At 42.9% G+C, this 19994-nt stretch overlaps 1 protein-coding gene across 8 annotated transcripts in view; it reads right to left on the minus strand.

Moving 5' to 3' along the window:
* The window catches only part of LOC126952700 (HLA class II histocompatibility antigen, DRB1 beta chain), a 174541-nt gene that overhangs the window by 76798 nt on the left and 77749 nt on the right, over positions 1-19994 (minus strand). Inside the window, exon 3 of one of the 8 annotated variants that reach the window (XM_050787523.1) lies at positions 7283-7564. The exons of the other annotated variants lie outside the window; for them this stretch is intronic. Coding sequence (XP_050643480.1) covers positions 7283-7564 — 282 coding nt within the window. The remainder of the gene's footprint in view (positions 1-7282; positions 7565-19994) is intronic. 8 annotated transcript variants of the gene reach the window in all.

Here is a 19994-nt window from a genome sequence, read left to right on the forward strand (position 1 = left end):
TTTCTTTTAGAATTTCAAAATGTTTTTTTATTGCAAACCATGGCTCAAAACGACCAATTTTATATTTCTTTGGGCTCATATAGGATTGTTTCCTGAAGACAGATGTTTAGAATGGGATTTTTGTTGTTTTCATCAAGCATGTAACAATTGCATTTTGAGTTTTAATAGCACACTGCCATCCACTCACAATCCTAATAATATAGAAGAATCTATTCCCATAGAATCTTCTAAATCCTTGATTTTAAAACAAGCTATTGTATTTTCCAGTTTTTTGGGGGGAGAAATTGCTGTTTGAATTTGGATTTTTCCGTTCGTTGGTGAGTTTGAGCAAATATTTATTGACTATTGGAATATTCTCTTCTATAGTCAGTCTATATCCTTTGCCCAATTTTCCGTGGCATTTCCATTAATTAACTTATTGATTAGTTAACAATTTTTCATAAGGAAGTTAGCCCATTGTCTGTCTTATGTGATCAAATTTTTTTCTGAGCTTCATATACTTCTTTTAATTTTGATATTTTCTTCATGCAAAGAAGTCAGTAATTTTCTTCAAATATTTTTTCATTTGTGTCTTCTGGATTTTGTCTTGTTTACAAAGTCTTATTTTTTAAAAAAAAATTATTTTAACAGGATTCCTAAGGCTTCATTTACCTACTATGAGATTCATTCATTCCATATGTAAAATTTAATGTTTTTAGTAAATCAGTACATTTGTGCAATTATCACAACAATCCAGTTATTTTTTTTAACATTTCTGTTATGTCCAAAATTTCTCTATTTACAGTTAATTCCCACCGATACCCCAAGCCCTAGGCACCCAATGATCTGCTTTTTGTGTCAATCAATTTACCTCTTCTACATATTTCAAGTAAATGAAATCATACATTATGTAACCTTTTGTGTTCAGTTTCCTTCACTTAGTTAACATTATTGAAGTTCATCAGTTTTGTAGTATGTATCATCATTTTGTCCCTTTTCATTTATTTTTATTTATTTTCTCTTTTTTCATTTGTGTAAATTTATAAGGTCCAAGTGTAGTTTTGTTACCTGTGTAGATTGTGTAGTGGTGAAGTCAGTGTTCCACAGTATCCATCACCCCAATCACATGCATTGTACCCATTAAGTCATCTCTCATCACCCGGAGTGTAAGGGTTGAAACTTGCCTTGGGAAAACTACCCTCATGTTCATGGTATCTCCCCTGCCAGATAAGTCTGGTTTTGTTCCCTTTTATTGTTGAATGATATTGCCTTGCGTGGATGTAGTTTATCCATTTTGTTAATCCATTTACTAGTTGAAGGATATCTGGATTGTTTTCAGTTTGGGCCTACTATGGCTAATGCTGTTCTGAACTCTTAAACATGTATCTTCATGAGGACATACGTTTTTATGTCTCTTAGGTAGATTTCAAGGAGTGAAATTGCTGGGTCATATGGCAAACATATGTTAAACTTTTAAAGAAATTGTCAAATTTCCAGGTATTTGTAAAATCGTACACTCCCATCAGCAACACATAAGGGTTTAGAAAGTCTGTTTGTCTTCAAACATAATCATAATGATGATGATAGCATTAGAAATAACATCTGTCTTGTGAATTTTATATTTTCTCTTTATGTTTCAATTTTTATTCATCCAGGATCCATTTGGTGAAAGAAATGACTTTGGAATACAACTTACCACAAACTGAAACTAAATCTCAACTCTTTCTGGTTCTAATTCTAGACTCTGTTTTACTGGCATATTTAATAAAAAATAAAGAATCAGTAACAAATTTGTTTTTTTTTTTTTTGTTTTTTGTTTTTTTTTTTTTTTTTGAGACGGTCTCTGTCACGCAGGCTGGGGTGCAGTGGCGTGATCTTGGCTCACTACAAGCTCCAACTCCTGGGTTCACGCCATTCTCCCACCTCAATCTCCGGAGTAGCTGGGACTACAGGTGCCTGCCACCATGCCTGGCTAATTTTGTTTTTTGTATTTTTAGTAGAGATGTGGTTTCACCGTGTTAGCCAGAATGGTCTTGATCTGCTGACCTCATGGTCCGCCCGCCTCGGCCTCCCAAAGTGCTGGGATTACAGGCATGAGCCACCACACCCAGCCAACAAATGTATTTTTTGAAATAAATGTATAGTATGTTTTAGCACCTTATAGAGCTAGTCGTTCCTATTCTACTTTTTCTCAAAAATTTCCCTGTAAAAACAACATGTCAGCATACTGAATTGAGTTCTCATATCAATCCTTTTTCCTTGCTTTTCTGTTTTATTCTAATTGAGTTCATGGCAGACATTTAATGCTCAATACATATGTATTAAAAAAGATCCAAAACGCTGAATGGAGGATACTTATCAGGAATCTCTAGGCCTTCATGTTTAATTTCACTACAAATACTAACAACCTAAGAGAACCACAATCTGTCATTTCTGTACCCTAAATCAACCTCTCCTACTCTAGCCGCCATTTCTTTACTTTTAAAAATGTATGATTTTGCTCCTTTTCTCCCCATGTGCATCAGGCCCACTCTACAAAGGTTGAATCCTGGCCTGTCTGAGCCCGTGTGATCCCACGGTCATTCCAATGAGAAAGTGGGTACTGGGAATACTCTGGAAACAGTGTAGTTGCTCCTTATAAGGGCACACAGGAAAAAGTGCTATCCTTTTCCTTTCTCTGGAAGCTGTTGTAAAAGAGTAAGAAACCTAAAGCTGCTGCAGGGGTCCTCCTACCATCGCAGGAAAGCTGATGTGCTGTGTGTGACAGAGAGATGAGGTATGAAGTGCCAGGGTCGCTGGTGATGCCACTGGCCTGCTGAGTTGTGCAACCCTGGAGACGCCCAGCCTCGTATCTATCACCTATGTGAGATCATGGGTCAAAGAAAAATAAAGCCCACTAGGTGGGATTTCCTGCTATTCGCAGCAGAAGCATCTTCATTCAAATATTCATCCCACATATTTTAGTTCCACACCACAAGTCTCATATAAAATGAGACAAATCATCTCCTCAACTCAGGGAACAAGGCCTGTCTGTTGCAACGCTGGGATCAAACAGAACAGACATAATTACCAGCTTAATATATTCCTATAGGATTTATGTTCTTACAGGATTTATATGTACTTGTACTGATGTGGATGTACAAGTAAAGTATAACTAAAAATAAAATATGCATAAAATAAACATTGAATTTGATTGAAAACAAATTGTCTCTGACAGTAGAGAAATTATGCTCAAATGATTATTATTTTGAAATAGACTTCTGCATTGAGTATGTACTTTTTAGATTTGACATATTTGATACTGACTCTCAGAACACAATGGAGAACCCTCCATCTTCTAAATTTGTCTTTCTCTGAAATCTGTACAAGTCCTTTGGTAATACTATATTATTGAAGTCTCTGGAATGAAAAACTATATACTAATTTACAGTAATAGATACACAATACGGTAGATGGGATTAAGAAAGAGCTCTGGGCCGGGCGCAGTGGCTCATGCCTGTAATCCCAGCACTTTGGGAGGCCAAGGCGGGTGGATCATGAGGTCAGGAGACCAAGACCATCCTGGCTAACACGGTGAAATCCCATCTTTACTAAAAATCCAAAAAAATTAGCCGGGCGTGGTGGTGGGCGCCTGCAGTTCCAGCTACTCGAGAGGCTGAGGCAGAATGGTGTGAACCTGGGAGGCGGAGCTTGCAGTGAGCCGAGATTGCGCCACTGCACTCCAGTCTGGGCGACAGAGTGAGACTCAGGCTCAAAAAAAAAAAAAAAAAAAAAAAAAGGAAAGAAAGAGTTCTGATGTACTTGCTAGCTGGTTTCTCATCTCATGTTGGCCAAGTTTCTTTCAGTTGTTACAGTCTCTTCTCAGTTTTTATGCATTGCCTTTGTAAACGTTAGGTTTACTTTTTTAACTGACAAGTACAAATTTTATAGTGTATTTAGGTTGTAGAGTCAAAGTTTTGATATATGCCTATAGTGTGGAAAGTCTAAATCAAGCTATTAAACATATGCATTACCTCACATACTCATGACATATACATGAAAACCATTATTCTATTGGGAAATAATCTTCCCTTTTTCTTTTCTTTTTCTTTTTTGTCCTTGGAGCCAAATGGACCAGATGATTTTTTTCCACCTCCTTATTTCTTTATTATTATTATTATTATTATTATACCTTAAGTTCTGGGCTACATGTGCAGAATGTGCAGGTTTGTTACATAGGTATACATGTGCCATGGTGGTTTGCTGCACCCATCACCCAATAATCTACATTAGGTATTTCTACTAATGCAATCCCTCCCCTAGCCCCCCACCCACAGACAAGCCCCAGTGTGTGATGTTCCCCTCCCTGTGTCCATGTGTTCTCATTGTTCAACTCCCAGTTATGAGTGAGAACATGCAGTGTGTGATTTTCTGTCCTTGTGTTAGTTTGCTGAGAATGATGGTTTCCAGCTTCATCCACATCCCTAAAAAGGACATGAACTCATCCTTTTTTATGCTGCATAGTATTCCATGGTGTGTATGTGCCACATTTTCCTTATCCAGTCTATTATTGATGGGCATTTGGGTTGGTTCCAAGCCTTTGCTATTGCGAATAGTGCCACAATAAACATACGTGTGCATGTGTATTTATAGTAGAATGATTTGTAATCCTTTGGGTATATACCCAATAATGGGACCGCTGGGTCAAATGGTATTTCTAGCTCTAGATCCTTGAGGAATCGCCACACTGTCTTCCACAATGGTTGAACTAATTTACATTCCCACTAACAGTGTAAAAACTTTCCTATTTCTCCACATCCTCTCTAGAATCTGTTGTTTCCTGACTTTTTAATGATCGCCATTCTAACTGGTGTGAGATGGTATCTCATTGTGGTTTTGATTTGCGTTTCTCTAATGACCAGTGATGATGAGCTTTTTTTCATATGTTTGCTGGCTGCATAAATGTCTTCTTTTGAGAAGTGTCTGTCTGTTCATATCATTTACCCACTTTTTGATGGGGTTGTTTTTTTCTTGTAAATGTGTTTATTTGTAGATTCTGGATATTAGCCCTATGTCAAATGGACAGATTGCAAAAATTTTCTCCCATTCTGTAGGTTGCCTGTTCACTCTGATGATACTTTCTTTTGCTATTCAGAAGCTCTTTAGCTTGTACAGGGAGAAGAAAAACAAGTTGCTAAGTCTCCCTGAGCCAATACTACTGCAAAGCACTGGCCTTTTATTTTTTATTTATTCATTTTATTAGAGGGAGTTTCACTCTTGTTGCCCAGGCTGGACTGCAGTGTCGTGCTTACCACAACCTCTGCCTCCCAGCTTCAAACCATTCTCCCATCTCAGCCTCCAGACTAGCTGGAATTACAAGCATGCACCACCAAGCACAGCTAATTTTTTTGTGTTTTTAGTAGAGACGAGGTTTCTCCTTATTAGTCAGGCTGGTCTCAAACTCCTGACTCAGGTGATCCACCCACCTCGACCTCCCAAAGTGGTGGGATTATAGGCGTAAGTCACTGCCCCTGGCCGACCACAGGCCTTTTCTAAGTGGAGAGGAGGAGTTTTGGTGTAAATTGCCCAATCAGAAATTTGGAGCCAAAGTCTTTCCTATTATTTCTGTCTCATACGTCTTTCACCTCTGCCATCATTCTAGGAAAGCGAATCTGTTTCTAAAAGAGAATGAAAAGGTATTACCTGTTGGCCGAATTCCAGAGTGTCCTGGGGAAAATGGGAAAGAAGATATACACTTAAAAGATATGGAAGCAGGCCAGGTGCAGTGGCTCATGCCTGTAATCCCAGCACTTTGAGAGGCTGAGTCAGGTGGATCACGAAGTTAAGAGATCGAGACCATCCTGGCCAACATGGTGAAACCCCATCTCTATTAAAAATACAAAAACTAGCTGGGCGTGGTGGCAGGTGCCTGTAGTCCCAGCTACTCCGGAGGCTGAGGCAGGAGAATCACTTGAACACGGGAGGAGGAGGTTGCAGTGAGCCGAGATTGTGCCACTTCACTCCAACCTGGTGACAGAATGAGACTCCATCTCAAAAAAAAAAAAAAAAAAGATATGGAAGCAAATCTGTCCTCCAACATAATATCCCAGCCCCAGATCTCCCACCTGAGATTTCTCTAACACCACAACCTACATGAACCAGGGCAGAGAGGAGAAGAAACTCACCATGTGACCCGTGAAGCGTGAAGTGTCTGTCACAGGATCCAGTGTAATCGCATTAGCCTTAGTGGCTCTGCCTTAATTTGCTCCAGAATCTCCAACCAAAGGATCCCTACTTGTTAGCCCTTTTTTTTTTTTTTTAAATCTCTGCAGGCCACAAGCTATTAAGCTTTGACATAGTAACCATGCACTGATGATTTCCGGATTAACGAGACACTGGAGGTCATTTGGGGAAAAAAAGGCTTTATCCAGGGCCACTGATATACTGAGAACTAACCTCAGCAAAGCCATAGTTCCTTCTCCAGAAAAGTCTGTGGAGAGAGCCAGCTACCAAAAGCTCCTCACCTTCCTGATTCCTGAAGTAAATGAACAGCCCGGCCCCAACGAAGAGCAGGCCCAGCACGACGCCCCCAGTTCCTCTCAGCATCTTGCTCTGTGCAGATTCAGACCGTGCTCCTGAGAGAGGAAGCCAGCTTTAGTGATTTTTATCCCAAATTGAACCTTTTTAATTGAGATCTTGACATTCAGAGCTTTGAAAATGGGAAAGAAGGTTGCCCTGCAAGAACTGAAATAACTATTCCTGGGGAAAAAAAGGTTTTCAAATCACACTGAGCAGTTACAAGGTTAGACCTCAAACTCATTCAAATATTACAACTTGAGGTAAGGCATGACTTCAACATCTGATCAACAGAAATCCTGAGACTCAAAGAGGTTAAGTAGTTTGTCTAGAGTGACAGAGCTAGTAAAAGGCAGAGCTGGGATTGGACTCCCCTCATGCCAGGAAGGCCACTACACGTCTCTTCTCAGATCACAACAATCAACTCCAAGCAACAGCACAGAAATATAGTCTCAGACCCAGAGGCAGGGCCTGGAACCCAGGGAGAGTGGGTGACCCTGACCTGTGCCATTATGGGAGGTTTAAAAGAGGGACAGCCTCTCCTGCATGGCAGGCATGACTGCTTTCCCGGGGTACAGGTGTTTTTAGAAACGGTTACAGGGCTATCCACAGTAACATGTGCTGATGGAGATGAGAACATGGAGCAAATGAAAAATGGGATGTGGAAGAGGAGAAACCTGACACTCTGGGATTAGCAAAGTCCTCTACTTACCAGGTGAGAAATGTATGAAGTCAGAAAGCTGCTCACTCCATTCCACTGTGAGAGGGCTCGTCACGCTTGGGTGCTCCACTTGGCAGGTGTAAACCTCTCCACTCCGAGGAACTGTTTCCAGCATCACCAGGGTCTGGAAGGTCCAGTCTCCATTCTGGATCAGGCCTGTGGACACCACCCCAGCCTTCTCTTCCTGGCCGTTCCGGAACCACCTGACTTCAATGCTGCCTGGATAGAAACCGTTCACAGAGCAGACCAGGAGGGTGTGGTGCTGCAGGGGCTGGGTCTTTGCAGGATACACAGTCACCTTAGGATGGACTAGGAGAAAAAATGTAGAGGGAATGAGTCAGGAAGACAGAGTAAATCTCCTTGTTTGACTGTTTTGTTTGTCTGCTTCTCTGCAAACCCAGGCTCTGGCCTTGACCAGGCCTCCAGCACAGCTGGCCACATGGCCTCACAGTGTCATCAGCCTGGAATTTAATCTTTATAGTGGGGACCCATTAGATATGAGAGATGTTGTGATAAATTATGTTTGTTTCTTCATAGCTTGAAACGGCATGCATTGTCATAGTGTTTACAAATCTTTGAAAGTACACAGTGTCTTAATGAAAACTGATTTCTGAGTCAGGTTGCTGTTTTCACATCCAAGGTCTGCCTTTTACTCGTTGATCCTGGAAGAGTTTTTCAATTCTTCTGTGTCTCAACTTTCTCACCTATAATGGAGGATAATTATACTAATTTACCTCTTGAGATTACATGAGGATTAATGCACGTACAATATATAAAACAATGACTTAAGATAGTATTCCTTTTATGAGGTCAGAAGCTGCTCACTCCATTCCACTGTGAGAGGGCTCATCACACTTGTGTGCTCCACTTGGCACCTACTTATCATCCTCGTACACCTTGAGAGAAGAATATGATTTAAAGCAATGTGGATAGATAAAGGGGCAGAGTAGGGCCCGGCGTGGTGGCTCACACCTGTAATCCCAGCACTTTCGGAGGCCGAGGGGGGAGGTGGGAGGAACACAAAGTCAGGAGATCGAGACCATCCTGGCTAACACAGTGAAACCCCGTCTCTACTAAAAATTAGCCAGGCGTGGTGGTGGGAGCCTGTAGTCCCAGTTACTCAGGAGGCTGAGGCAGGAGAATGGCGTGAACCCAGGAGGCGGAGCTTGCAGTGAGCCGAGATCGCACCACTGCACTCCAGCCTGGGAGACAGAGTGACTCCGTCTCAGAAATAAATAAATAAATAAATAAATAAATAAATAAATAAGAGCATTTTACTTTGTACTCAGAATTGTACTAAGGGCTTTCTATACTTCATGTTTTTATTTAATTCTCACGTCAGCTCAGTAAAATAAACACCCTTCTCATGCTTACAGGTGGAGAGAATAAAACGATGGAGATAAAACAACTTGTACAGAGATACAAAGCTAGTAAATGGTACACTATAGTTAAACCAAATTACATACCCCTCAGGCTCAGTCACTATATCGTATTCCTTCACATTCCATTTCTGAGAATAATGTCCTTTGTATTAAAACTATTTATATCCCTATAATTTATGGGTGTGCACAGCAGTAAGACTACTTCTTTTAATGAACGGCAGCATTATACAATTTGAGGAAGATATTGTGTAGCAATTCTAGTTCCTTCAAAAGATTCCCCTCATCATCATTACCCGCCTCTGGAAATGACAAGATTTACATTTGTCCTATGTGATGAGACCCATAGCTCCTGAGAAGTCTCCTTTTTATTAAAGGTAACAGTGGCCTCAAAATTCCTAAATAGAAACTATTGCTCAGAATTATCATTTCATATTTCTCATCATAAAGTAGTAAATTTGACCATCACAAAATAAAAGAAAAAACTGTTTTATTTACTTTGGAAAAACACACCTCTATTAGTACAGAAAGTTCCAAATTTCTTGGGTAAAAGTGACTATTGTCCCTGGATTTGAGAATAGCTATGTCTGTATACCCCAATAATAATTCAATACTATTGGAAGTTGTCAGTTGCAACCAGAAGATCACATTTAATTTGGTCAACAGAAAATAATAATTTACTTAGAAACAATTTAGCCCCAGTACTCAGGAGGTGGGAAGATTGCTTGAACCTGGAAGGTCCATGCTGCAGTGACCCAGATCATGCCACTGCATTCCAGCCTGGGTGACAGGGGAGATCCTGGCAAAAAAAAAAAAAAAAAAAAAAAGGCCGGACATAGTGGCTCTTGCCTGTATCCCAGCATTTTGGGAGGCCAAGGAAGGTGGATCACCTGAGGTCAGGTGTCAGGTGTTCAAGACCAGCCTTGCCAACATAGCAAAACCCAGTAAAGTACAAAAATGAGCCAGGCGTGGTGGCAGGCGCCTTTAATCCCAGCTGCTCTGGAGTCTGAGGCAGGAGAATCACTTGAACCCGGGAGGTGGAGGTTGCAGTGAGAGGAGATTGCGCCACTGCACTCCAGCCTGCGTGACAAGAGTGAGACTCTCTCAAAAAACAAAACTAAACTAAACAAAAAACAGAAAAGAAAAATAAAAGAAGAAACAAATTGTGAAAAAAAGTAACTAATCGTGATAATGGTAATCTAGGAAAGCCGGCTAAGGTTCACTTTAGTGTTTTAGGATGAAAGGGTGGTGATGGCGGCAGTGACAAGCTGTCCAGAGTGTCCCACTGCAGCGGCAAGTTGCAAGCAGTGGCGGCAGAAGTGGGACCCCTGTGCCCCATGTCCCCTGTGCCTTGTGTCACTCAGGCAGCGCACTGTGCTGTCCCAGCCCTTGAGCAGCCGGCGGGACCCACCCCCAGGCCCGGAGCCTCCACCACTCCTGCCTTGCTGCTCTCACCCTGCAGTTGTGGGCAGCGCATGGAGCTAGGACCAAGCTTCAGAGGCCCAGAATGGGAAGTGGGAGTGGCCCCGCTTTGGGGACCTGGCCAGCAGCAAGGCCACTGTCCCACCCTGTGAGGGTGCCCCAGTTCCTACACCTCAGGAGGAGGCTCTGCCTGAGTCTGCCCAGGATTGTTTCCCGGAGGGTGGCCAGTGAGCCTGATACTCTCGATGGCCAGGCCCAGGTCGCAATCTGCTCCCCAACTTGCCTCCCCCACCCCATCCAGGCAAGGGGGAGCCCTGGGTGAGAGGTGAAGCCGGCTGGGCTTCTGGGTAGGGTGGGGACTTGGAGAACTTTTCTGTGTCTAGCTAAAGGTTTGTAAATGCACCAATCAGCACTCTGTGGCAATCAGCGCTCTGTGGCTAAAGGTTTGCAAACGCACCAAGACCCACTCTGTAAAAACAGACCAATCAGCAGGATCAGTAGGGTGGGCAGGTGCCAAATAAGGAAATAAAAGCTGGCCACCTGAGCTAGCAGCAGCAACCTGCTGGGGTTTCCTTCCACACTGTGTCATCTTTGTTCTTTCATTCTTCACTATAAATCTTGAAGCTGTTCACTCTTTGGGTCTGCACTACTTTTATGAGCTGTAACACTCACCGCAAGGGTCTGCGACTTCATTCCTGAAGTCAGCAAGACCACGAACCCACCAGGAGGAATAAACAACCCTGGATGTGCCACCTTTAAGAGCTGTAGCACTCACTGCAAAGGTCTATGGCTTCACTCCTGAAGTCAGTGAGACCACGAACCCACTGGAAGGAACAAGCTCTGAACACACCGTCTTTAAGAACTGTAACACTCACCGCGAGGGTCTGCGGCTTCATTCTTGAAGTCAGCGAGACCAAAAACCCACCGGAAGGAACGAATTCCGGACACATGGGCACCCCTGAGTGCTAGGGGAAGAACTTGCAGACATCACTTTTGCACCAGATGCCAGCCTGGGCCGAGCGAGGGGAGCTGCCTACTCCAGGCTGCCAGAAGGTGTGTAACAGGCCACCTACCAGCTCCACGGACTGGGTGTGAGCACCGCCTTCCTCCCAGGAGGATCCAGGCCTCTGCACTCCAGGCTTTCAATGCCAAGAAGGGCCTCCTGAACCTGCTTGGGGGGTGTCTGCTTCCATTGCCAGGCCTCTCCCAGCTCTCAGGCGCCGACTGTGATCTCAGAGTGCAGTTGGTGCAAAGCCCCAGTGCTGTCACATCCTGGCCGAGAGTGTGCATGCTCAAGGCAGCATTGACACACCAACCTCCTGCCACCTCAGCCACAGGGAAGCTGAGGAAAAATGGGCAGAGGGCAACTGGTGTTGGCCGACAGGTGCCCCTTGGACTGAGCAACCTGGGTGCCATGGATGGCGGTGGGAGGCAGACAGCCTCCTGGGCAGAAGGTGGCAGGTCTCTCATGAGGCCTTTCCTGCAGCCCAGGAAGGGCCTGAAAGATGCTGGCTGGGTTGCCACTCCTGCTGACAAGATTGGGAACTTGTGCCTTTTCTGGACCTGCCCCATGGCGGTCCATGGTGGACACTTCCTCCCCTCTGAGGCATGTTAAAGTCCTGAGCTCAGGCAGTGGAGAGAAGAGAGAGAGAGAGGACGGGGAGGTGAGGGATGACCTGCTGCAGAGAGGAGTTGCCCTCCCCCACGGTATCCTCTCAGTGGCAGAGTGGAGTTGCCCTCCCAGGGTCTCCTCTCTGCTGAAAACTGAGGAGAGGACAGGACAATCAGCTGCAGAGTGGAGCTACTCTCTCTGCTGAGAGCTGAACAGGTGTCGGGACAACCTGGCTGTGGAGAGAAGCTGCCAACGGAGGATCTCTGAGCTCTTCGCATTGCTTAATAAAGCTCCTCTTGGTCCTGCCCACCCTCCACTTGTCTGCATACCTCATTCTTCCTGGACTCAGGGCAAGAACCCGGCATCTACTGAATAGTGCGGCTAAAAAAGCTGTAACACAAACATGGCTGAAACATGCCCCTTGCTCGCCATGTCCTGAGCAAAGAGAAGAGAAGAGCTGTGGCTACTAAGGGAGCCCAAACCTGGGAGCTCACCAAGACAGGGATGTGACTCCCTTTTTGGGGCCTGTGGTTCCTGGGGTCCCCAATCTTCCAGGTGCCACCATGTTCCCCAGTGCCAGCTGTGGAAGCTGTTTGTGGTGCGCCTCATCCAGCTGCAGCCTCACAGGCAGCTGGGACCCATGCTGGCACCTAGAGCTGCCCACCTTGCACAGCCAATATTCATGGCTGTGCACAGTGTCCGGATCACACGCTCACTTGCTCACACATCTCTCGCCACCTGACTCATCCTTGGCAGGTGTGGGATCCAGGCTGGTAGAGTGAGCCGAGCACAGCCTGCCAGGCGAAGTGGGTGGAATGAGCTCAGCTGGCCCAAGCAAAACTCAGGCAAAGGCATTACCAGTCACAGGATTCTGGCAAGAAAACCAACACTGCAAATGATCCTGTAACAGTGACATGGTTAGGCTGGCTCTGTTTCCCCACCCAAATCTCATCTTGAATTACAATCCCCATAATCTCCACGTGTCCATGGTGGCACCTGGTTGGAGGTTATTTGATCTGGGAGCCGTTTCCCCTATGCTGTTCTTGTGATAGTGAGTGAGTTCTCACGAGATCTGATGGTTTTATAAGTGACAGTTCCTCCTACGGGTGCATTCTCTCTCGCCTGCTGCCGTATAAGATGGGCCTCTTCCCCTTCTGCCGTGATTGTAAGTTGCCATCCCATCCATACAGAACTGTGAGTCAATTAAACCTTTTTTCTTTATAAATTACCTAGTCTCCGGTATTTTCTTATGGCAATGTAAGAACAGACTATTACAGGTGACAAAGAAAAGTAATCCTTAATAACATACTGAAATACAGTTAAAGGGAGCACTTTCAAAACTTGTTCCCAACCACCATGCAATGCTTCTGGAATACACTGCGTAGGATTCTTTCTCTACTGTAGAATTTTCCAAACATTCTATGGGGACGTTCTCCATGTACTTATTGTGTCAGGTTTCTTCAAATAATGATTTTTCTGAATATACTATATATTTTGATGGTTCTTTGGTGAATTTTCTGGTGTTTGAACTGGTTATCTGCAGTGAGGGGAGCGGGAGGATTTCTGTGATCCCTTCATCCTGAATTATGTGAAGGTCGAATGTATCAAATAAGCTCTGGAATTGTCAGAGTAGGCAGACAGCCCGAAATGAGCAGTCAAGGGAGCCCCTGGGAAAAGAATTCTTGGAGTCACTGCCCACTGATAGTCAGCACTGTGCACTAGTAGCAAAAAGGACAATGGCCACACTGGCTATACCTGGCCTTGTGGTTGGTCCCTCCGTCCCTGGAGGGAACTTATCAGGCCCTAGGCAGAAACAGCCATGGCAGGGACTCTCTCCACTGATGAAATGGTGCACTCCTCCAATAACTTCCCGTAGAATAGCCTGTTGCTCATTATAACAATAAAAACCACAGCACTAGGTGGAGATTTTAAATATTGAGACATTCAACATGTGTAGCAATATGTACAACCCTAGAGCATACGCACCCGAGGAATCCTCCCGAAACATGTTTGCAAGTGACACCCCCTCAGGCCCCTTCATGAATAATCATGTGAGATTCTCATAGAGAATCCTTCAGCACTGGCTGCTTCTGGCTCCTTCTTTTGAGCAGCCCACTCTGTCTCCTCTTTCAGAGTGTACTGTCTCTTTAAACACACACTGCTACTACTATTTTTCCAGCTGGAACAGCCCAGAACTGTTTTCCACTCCTCCCTAGGAATGTACTTTATTTTCCTTCAATAATCTCTGCTACTCAACCCTGCTATGCATCTCTTGGCTGAATTCTTTCTTCCAAGTTAGACAAGAATGGAAGATTCGTACACTTCTTAGTAACAGAATTAATCAGAAATATCCAGGCTCATTGGGCTGGTCTCTTTCTGAGCATGTGCAGGCAATTGTGTTCTCCTCCTGTGGAGGAAAACACTAAAGCAGGGTTTTTTGTTGTTGTTGGTAAGAGATCTCTACTGGGCAATGGGCTCAGAATCAGTTTTTGGTTGTTGAGCCTGCAAGTCAATGACATGGGTGTATCTTCAGTAGAATAAATCTGAAATCCCAGGGTTTGGCCTCTGAGAATGGGTGAAACAGTTGGAGAGGAGGAGATGGGGGTAGACTGGGGAGTAGAATGAGAAGACCTAAAAATATGGCAAAATTTACATATCAGCATTGCTCATTCCAAACTTAATGAGGACTGAGATCAGACACTGAATATTGACATTGCCTGTTCTTTAAGAAAAAGCCTTGGATGCCTGTTTTATTACCAGGAGAACAGTCTGACTTGTTATTGAAACCATCATATATTTGGATATATGTGTAGTTGGGTAGAAAAACTGAGTAATGGGAGCAGGGGCAGGATATAGCATTAAGATGAGAAGAAAATATTAGAAACACAGTGAGCTCTTGCTAATTTGTCTGTAAAAGTACGACAGTATTTGTTTCTGAAATCGTTATGAGAACCTACCACAAAACATAAAGATGAATTATCCTTGACAGTGTGATAGACTGCAAATAAATATGAGTTAGATTTGGATTTCACCTGGGCTGTATAATTCACTAGCTATGTTTTCACTGATATCTTGCCTACTTTAGCCTTGCCTACTAGCCTCATAAAAATCCTGATAGTAATTTTTACTGCACTGAATTATTATCAGAATTAAAGGGAAAATGTAAGCAAAGTAATTAGGCACCATGTTTGGTGATAATAAAATATTGCACAAACTATACTTTCCATTTGTTTCTCAAAATTTCCACACCTGAATTATAAAAGATAAAAAAGCAAACCCCAAGCCAGCACGACCTTGTAAGACTTACTAATAAATAACAAATTTCTCTGCATATGGTTTAGAGAATCCAAGCAGAATTTCTAGCACATTACATATAGAATAGGCATACATGTTTTTTTAACATATCTACAATTTTAATATAAAATAAATAGATGAGTAATAGAGAATGCTGTCAAATGAAGACAAATATGGAATAAAAAAGCAAAAGTAAATCCATATCATTCTATGTAAGGAGATCATTTTTTAGAGTAGTTTTAAATGTACAGAAAAATCGCAGAGAAAGTTCAGGGAGTTGCCACACCCCTTTTTCCCTAAAACAGTCCACTGTTCACTTTCTTCTATTACTAACATCCTGCATCATTGTGGTACACTTGTTACAACTGATGAACCAATACTAATACTTATTGTTAACTCAGGTCCATAGTTAAATTATGGTTCATTCTTATTATACAACTCTATGGGTTCTGATAAATACATAATGCCATATATCCACCATTAAAGTGAAATGGTAGATCTTCGAGTCTTAAAGCTTGAAACTTATATTTGTTTTATCTGAGTTTCTTTCCAAAAACAGATCCCACAGGCCTCTCAAAAAGTATAAAAGAACTGGAACTCACCAGATCATCTCATCCAGACAATGAGACTCCCTGTTCCTCATTCATCATGATTGTTCCCTTACGCCTCCCTAGTTCCTGTTTTCCCACACCTAGCTACATTTCTTCCCTGATATATAAACTCCTAATTTTAGTCAGTCACACAGGTGGATTTGACACTGGTCTCCCACCTCCTCAGCTGCAGCACCTGATTAAAGATTAAAGCCTTCTTCTTTGGCAATACTCATTGTCATCTCAGCGATTGACTTTCTGTGTGGCGAGCAGCAAGATACAGACTGAAGCCCTTGTGTGCAAGAGCTAGACTGAACCTGGTGTTTTACTAACAAAAGTATCCTATAAAGTAGTTTCATTGACCTAAAATTGTCCCGGACTCCACCTCCTCATCCATTCCTCTTCCTCCTGAACCCCTGAAAACCACTATTTACTGTCTCTGTATTTTTGCCTTTTCCAGAATGTTATATAGTTGTAATCATATGGGATATAGTTTTTTTCAGATGGGCTTTTTCACATAACAGTATGCATATAGGGACCGGGCGTGGTGGCTCACGCCCGTAATCCCAGCACTTTGGGAGGTCAAGGCAGGCGGATCATAAGGTCAGGAGTTCAAGACCAGCCTGGCCAGTATGGTGAAACCCTGTCTCTACTAAAAATGCAAAAATGAGCTGGGTGTGGTGGCACACGCCTGTAATCCCAGCTACTTAGGAGACTGAGGCAGGAGAATTGCTGGAACCTGGGAGGCTGAAGTTGCAGCAAGCCGAGATCATGCCACTGCATTCCAGTCTGGGACACAGAGCGAGATTCTGTCTCAAAAAAAAAAAAAAAAAAAAAAAAAAAAAAAAAAAAAAGAGAGAGAGAGAGAGAAGAAACAGTATGCATATAGGTTTTCTCCATGTCTGTTCATAGCTTGATGGCTTGTTTCTCTTTAATATAGAATAATAACCCATGGTATGGATATACCAGAATTTGTTTATCCACTCACTTACTGGAAGATATCTTGGTTGCTTTGAATTTTTGGCAATTATGAGTAAAGCTGCTATAAACATTCGTGTACACTTGTTTGTGTGGACAGACGTTTTCCACTCATTTGGGTAAATACTTGGGATTGCAATTGCTGAATCTTATGGTAGAGTGTGATTAGTGTTGTAAGAAACAGCCAGAGCATCTTCCAGATGAGGCAGGAGACTAGGGTCTGGAGGCAGGGAACTTAAGGCGGTTTCACCGCTGACTTCTGAATAGAACTAAATTCAAAAGAAAACCCTAACTTTCTATGCCTAAGTAACAAAGTAACCAGAGATCACTCCCTTTGCAAACCCCCACCTTTTCTGCTTGGCAGATGGTAAATTGAAAGTACCTCTGATTGGTTGTTTTTTGCAACTAATCAGATGTTTGCATAAAAGTATAACTTTGTAACTTTATTTTGGCCTCTTATTGGTTGCAGAGTTGTTTTCCTCAAAATTTCTACAGCCTAGTGATAAAAATCTAAGAAAAGAAAGATAAAACAAGCCCAAACCAAGGTGGCATGACCTTGTAAGACTTACAAATAAATTACAAATTTCTTTATCTATAGTTTAGAGAAAGTTGACTCGAAAATGTTGCAAATAGAATAAGTTTTTGTTAACATATTACAACTTTAATATTAAATAAATAGATGAACAATAGAGAATACACTCAAACTCAGACAAGTATAGAATGAAAAGCAAAACTAAATCCATATCCTCCCATGTAATAAGACCATTTCTAAAGCGGTTTTAAGTATAGAAAAATATTTCAGAGAAAGTTTAGGGAGTTCCCACATACTTCCTTCCTTAAAACAGTCCTCTGTTCAGTTTCTCCTATTAATGTCTTGCATCAGTGTGGCACACTTGTTACAATTAACGAACCAATAACGATACTTACTGTTAACTGAGGTTCACAGTTATATTAGGGTTCACTCTATTACACAGTTCTATGGGTTCCAATAAATACATAATGTCATGTGTCTACCATTAAAGTGAAACAGACCCAATAGTCCCATAGATAGTTATTTGGATAAACATAAAATCTGACCCTTCTGCTCTTAACACTTGAAATTTACTTTTTTTTTTTTTTTGAGACAGAGTCTCACTCTGTTGCCCAGGCTGTGGTGCAGTGGCCAGATCTCGGCTCACTGCAATCTCCACCTCCAGGGTTTATGCCATTCTCCTGCCTCAGCCTCCCGAGTAGCTGGGACTACAGGCTCCCGCCACCTCACCCGGCTAGATTTTTGTATTTTTTAGTAGAGACAGGGTTTCACCATATTAGCCAGGATGGTCTCGATCTCCTGACCTCATGATCCGCCCGTCTTGGCCTCCCAAAGTGCTGGGATTACAGGCTTGAGCCACCGCGCCCGGCCGAAATTCACATTTGAAAAATCTGAGTTCTTTCCTCAAGAAAGAATCCTGAGATCTCTCAAAAATTATCAAAGAACTTTAACTCAGCAGTTCATTACTTCCAGACCATGAGATGCCAGTCCCCATCTGGCAATTATGGAAACAATTATGATTGTTTCCTTATTGTCTGGAGTTCTTGTTTTCCCATACATAGTAACATTTCTTCTTTGCTACATAAACCCCTAATTTTAGTCAGTCAGGGAGATGGATTTGGGACTGATCTCCCATCTACTCAGCTGCAGTGCCTGATTAAAAACTAAAGCCTTCTTCCTTGGCAATACTTGTCATCTCAGTGATGGCTTTGTGTGTGGCCAGGGCAGGAGCTAGACAAACCCAGGGTGTTTCAGTAACAAAAGCATTATACAAAGTAGTTTCCCTAATTGTGCCTGAGGCTCAACCTACTCACCCATCCCTCCTCCTCCTGAACACCTGGCTACTTACTGTCTATATTTTTGCCTTTTCCACAGTGTCATATAGTTGTAATTATACAGTCTAGAACCTTTTCAGACTGGATCCCTCCACTTAGCAATATGCCTGTAGGTTTCCTCCATGTGTTTTCATAGCTTGGTAGCTTATTTCTCGTTACTGTAAAATAATATTCCACGGTATGGACATATCACAATTTCTTTATCCACTCACCTTGAGGACACCGTGGGAGCTTCCAATTTTTGTCAATTATAAATAAAACTGCTATAAACATCCATGCATAGGTATGTGTGTGGACTTAAGTTTTCCATTCATTTGGGTAAATACTCAGAGGTGCCATTGCTGGACTGTATTAAGAATATGGGTAGCTTTGTAAGAAACAGCCAGGGTGTTTTGCAAAGTGGCTGTACTGTTTTGCATTCCCACCAGCAATGAATCAAAGTCTCTGTTGTTGTACCTCCTTGCCAGCATTTGGTTTTCTGAGAGTTTTGGATTCAGCCCGAAAAAAATTGCTTTTTTTTTTTTGAAACGGAGTCTCACTGTGTCGCCCAGGCTGGAGTGCAGTGGTGCAATCTCAGCTCACTGTAAGCTCTGCCTCCCGGGTTCATGCCATTCTCCTGCCTCAGCCACCCGAGTAGCAGGGACTACTGCCACCTGCCACCACACCCGGCTAATTTTTTCTTATTTTTTTAGTAGAGATGGTGTTTCACCATGTTAGCCAGGATGGTCTCAATCTTCTGACCTCGTGATCCGCCCACCTCGGCCTCCCGAAGTGCTGTGATTACAGGAAGGAGCGACTGTCCCGGCTGACAAAAAAAAATTGCTTTTTAAAAACTTTTTACTTGGAAATCATTATAGAGTCACAGGAAATTGCAAAGCTAGTACAGAGAACATCTGCATACCCTTTTGAAAGGTGAAGCCAGCTGGACTTCTGGGTTGAGTCCAGACTTAGAGAACTTTTCTGTCTAGCTAAAGGACTATAAATGCACCAATCAGCACTCTGTAAAAACGCACCAATCAGCACTCTGTGTCTCGCTAAAGGATTGTAAATGCACCAATCAGCACTCTGTGAAAACGCACCAATCAGTGCTCTGTGTCTAAAGGACTGTAAATGCACAAATCAGCCCTCTGTAAAAACGCACCAATCAGCACTCTGTGTCTAGCTAAAGGATTGTTAAATACACTGATGAGCATTCTGTAAAATGGACCAATCAACACTCTGTAAAATTCACCAATTAGCGCTCTGTAAAATGGACCAATCAGCAGGATGTGGGTGGGGCCAAATCATGGATTAAAATCTGGCCACCAAAGCCAGCAGCAGCAACCCGCTTGGATCCCCTTCCATGCTGTGGAAGCTTTGATCTTTTGCTCTTCACAATAAATCTTGCTGCTGCTCACTCTTTGGGTCTGCACTACCTTTATGAGCTGTAACACTCACCGCGAGGGTCCGAGCCTTCATTCTTGAAGTCTGAGACCAAGAACCCACCAGAAGGAATAAATTCCAGACACATTTTGGCAACCATGAAGGGACTATCACCTATCGCCAAGCGGTGAGCACCATCAGACCCCTTTCACTTGCTATTCTACCCTATTTTTCCT

This window comes from Macaca thibetana, chromosome 4 (genome assembly GCF_024542745.1).
Source record: "Macaca thibetana thibetana isolate TM-01 chromosome 4, ASM2454274v1, whole genome shotgun sequence".
Classification (NCBI taxonomy): domain Eukaryota; kingdom Metazoa; phylum Chordata; class Mammalia; order Primates; family Cercopithecidae; genus Macaca; species Macaca thibetana.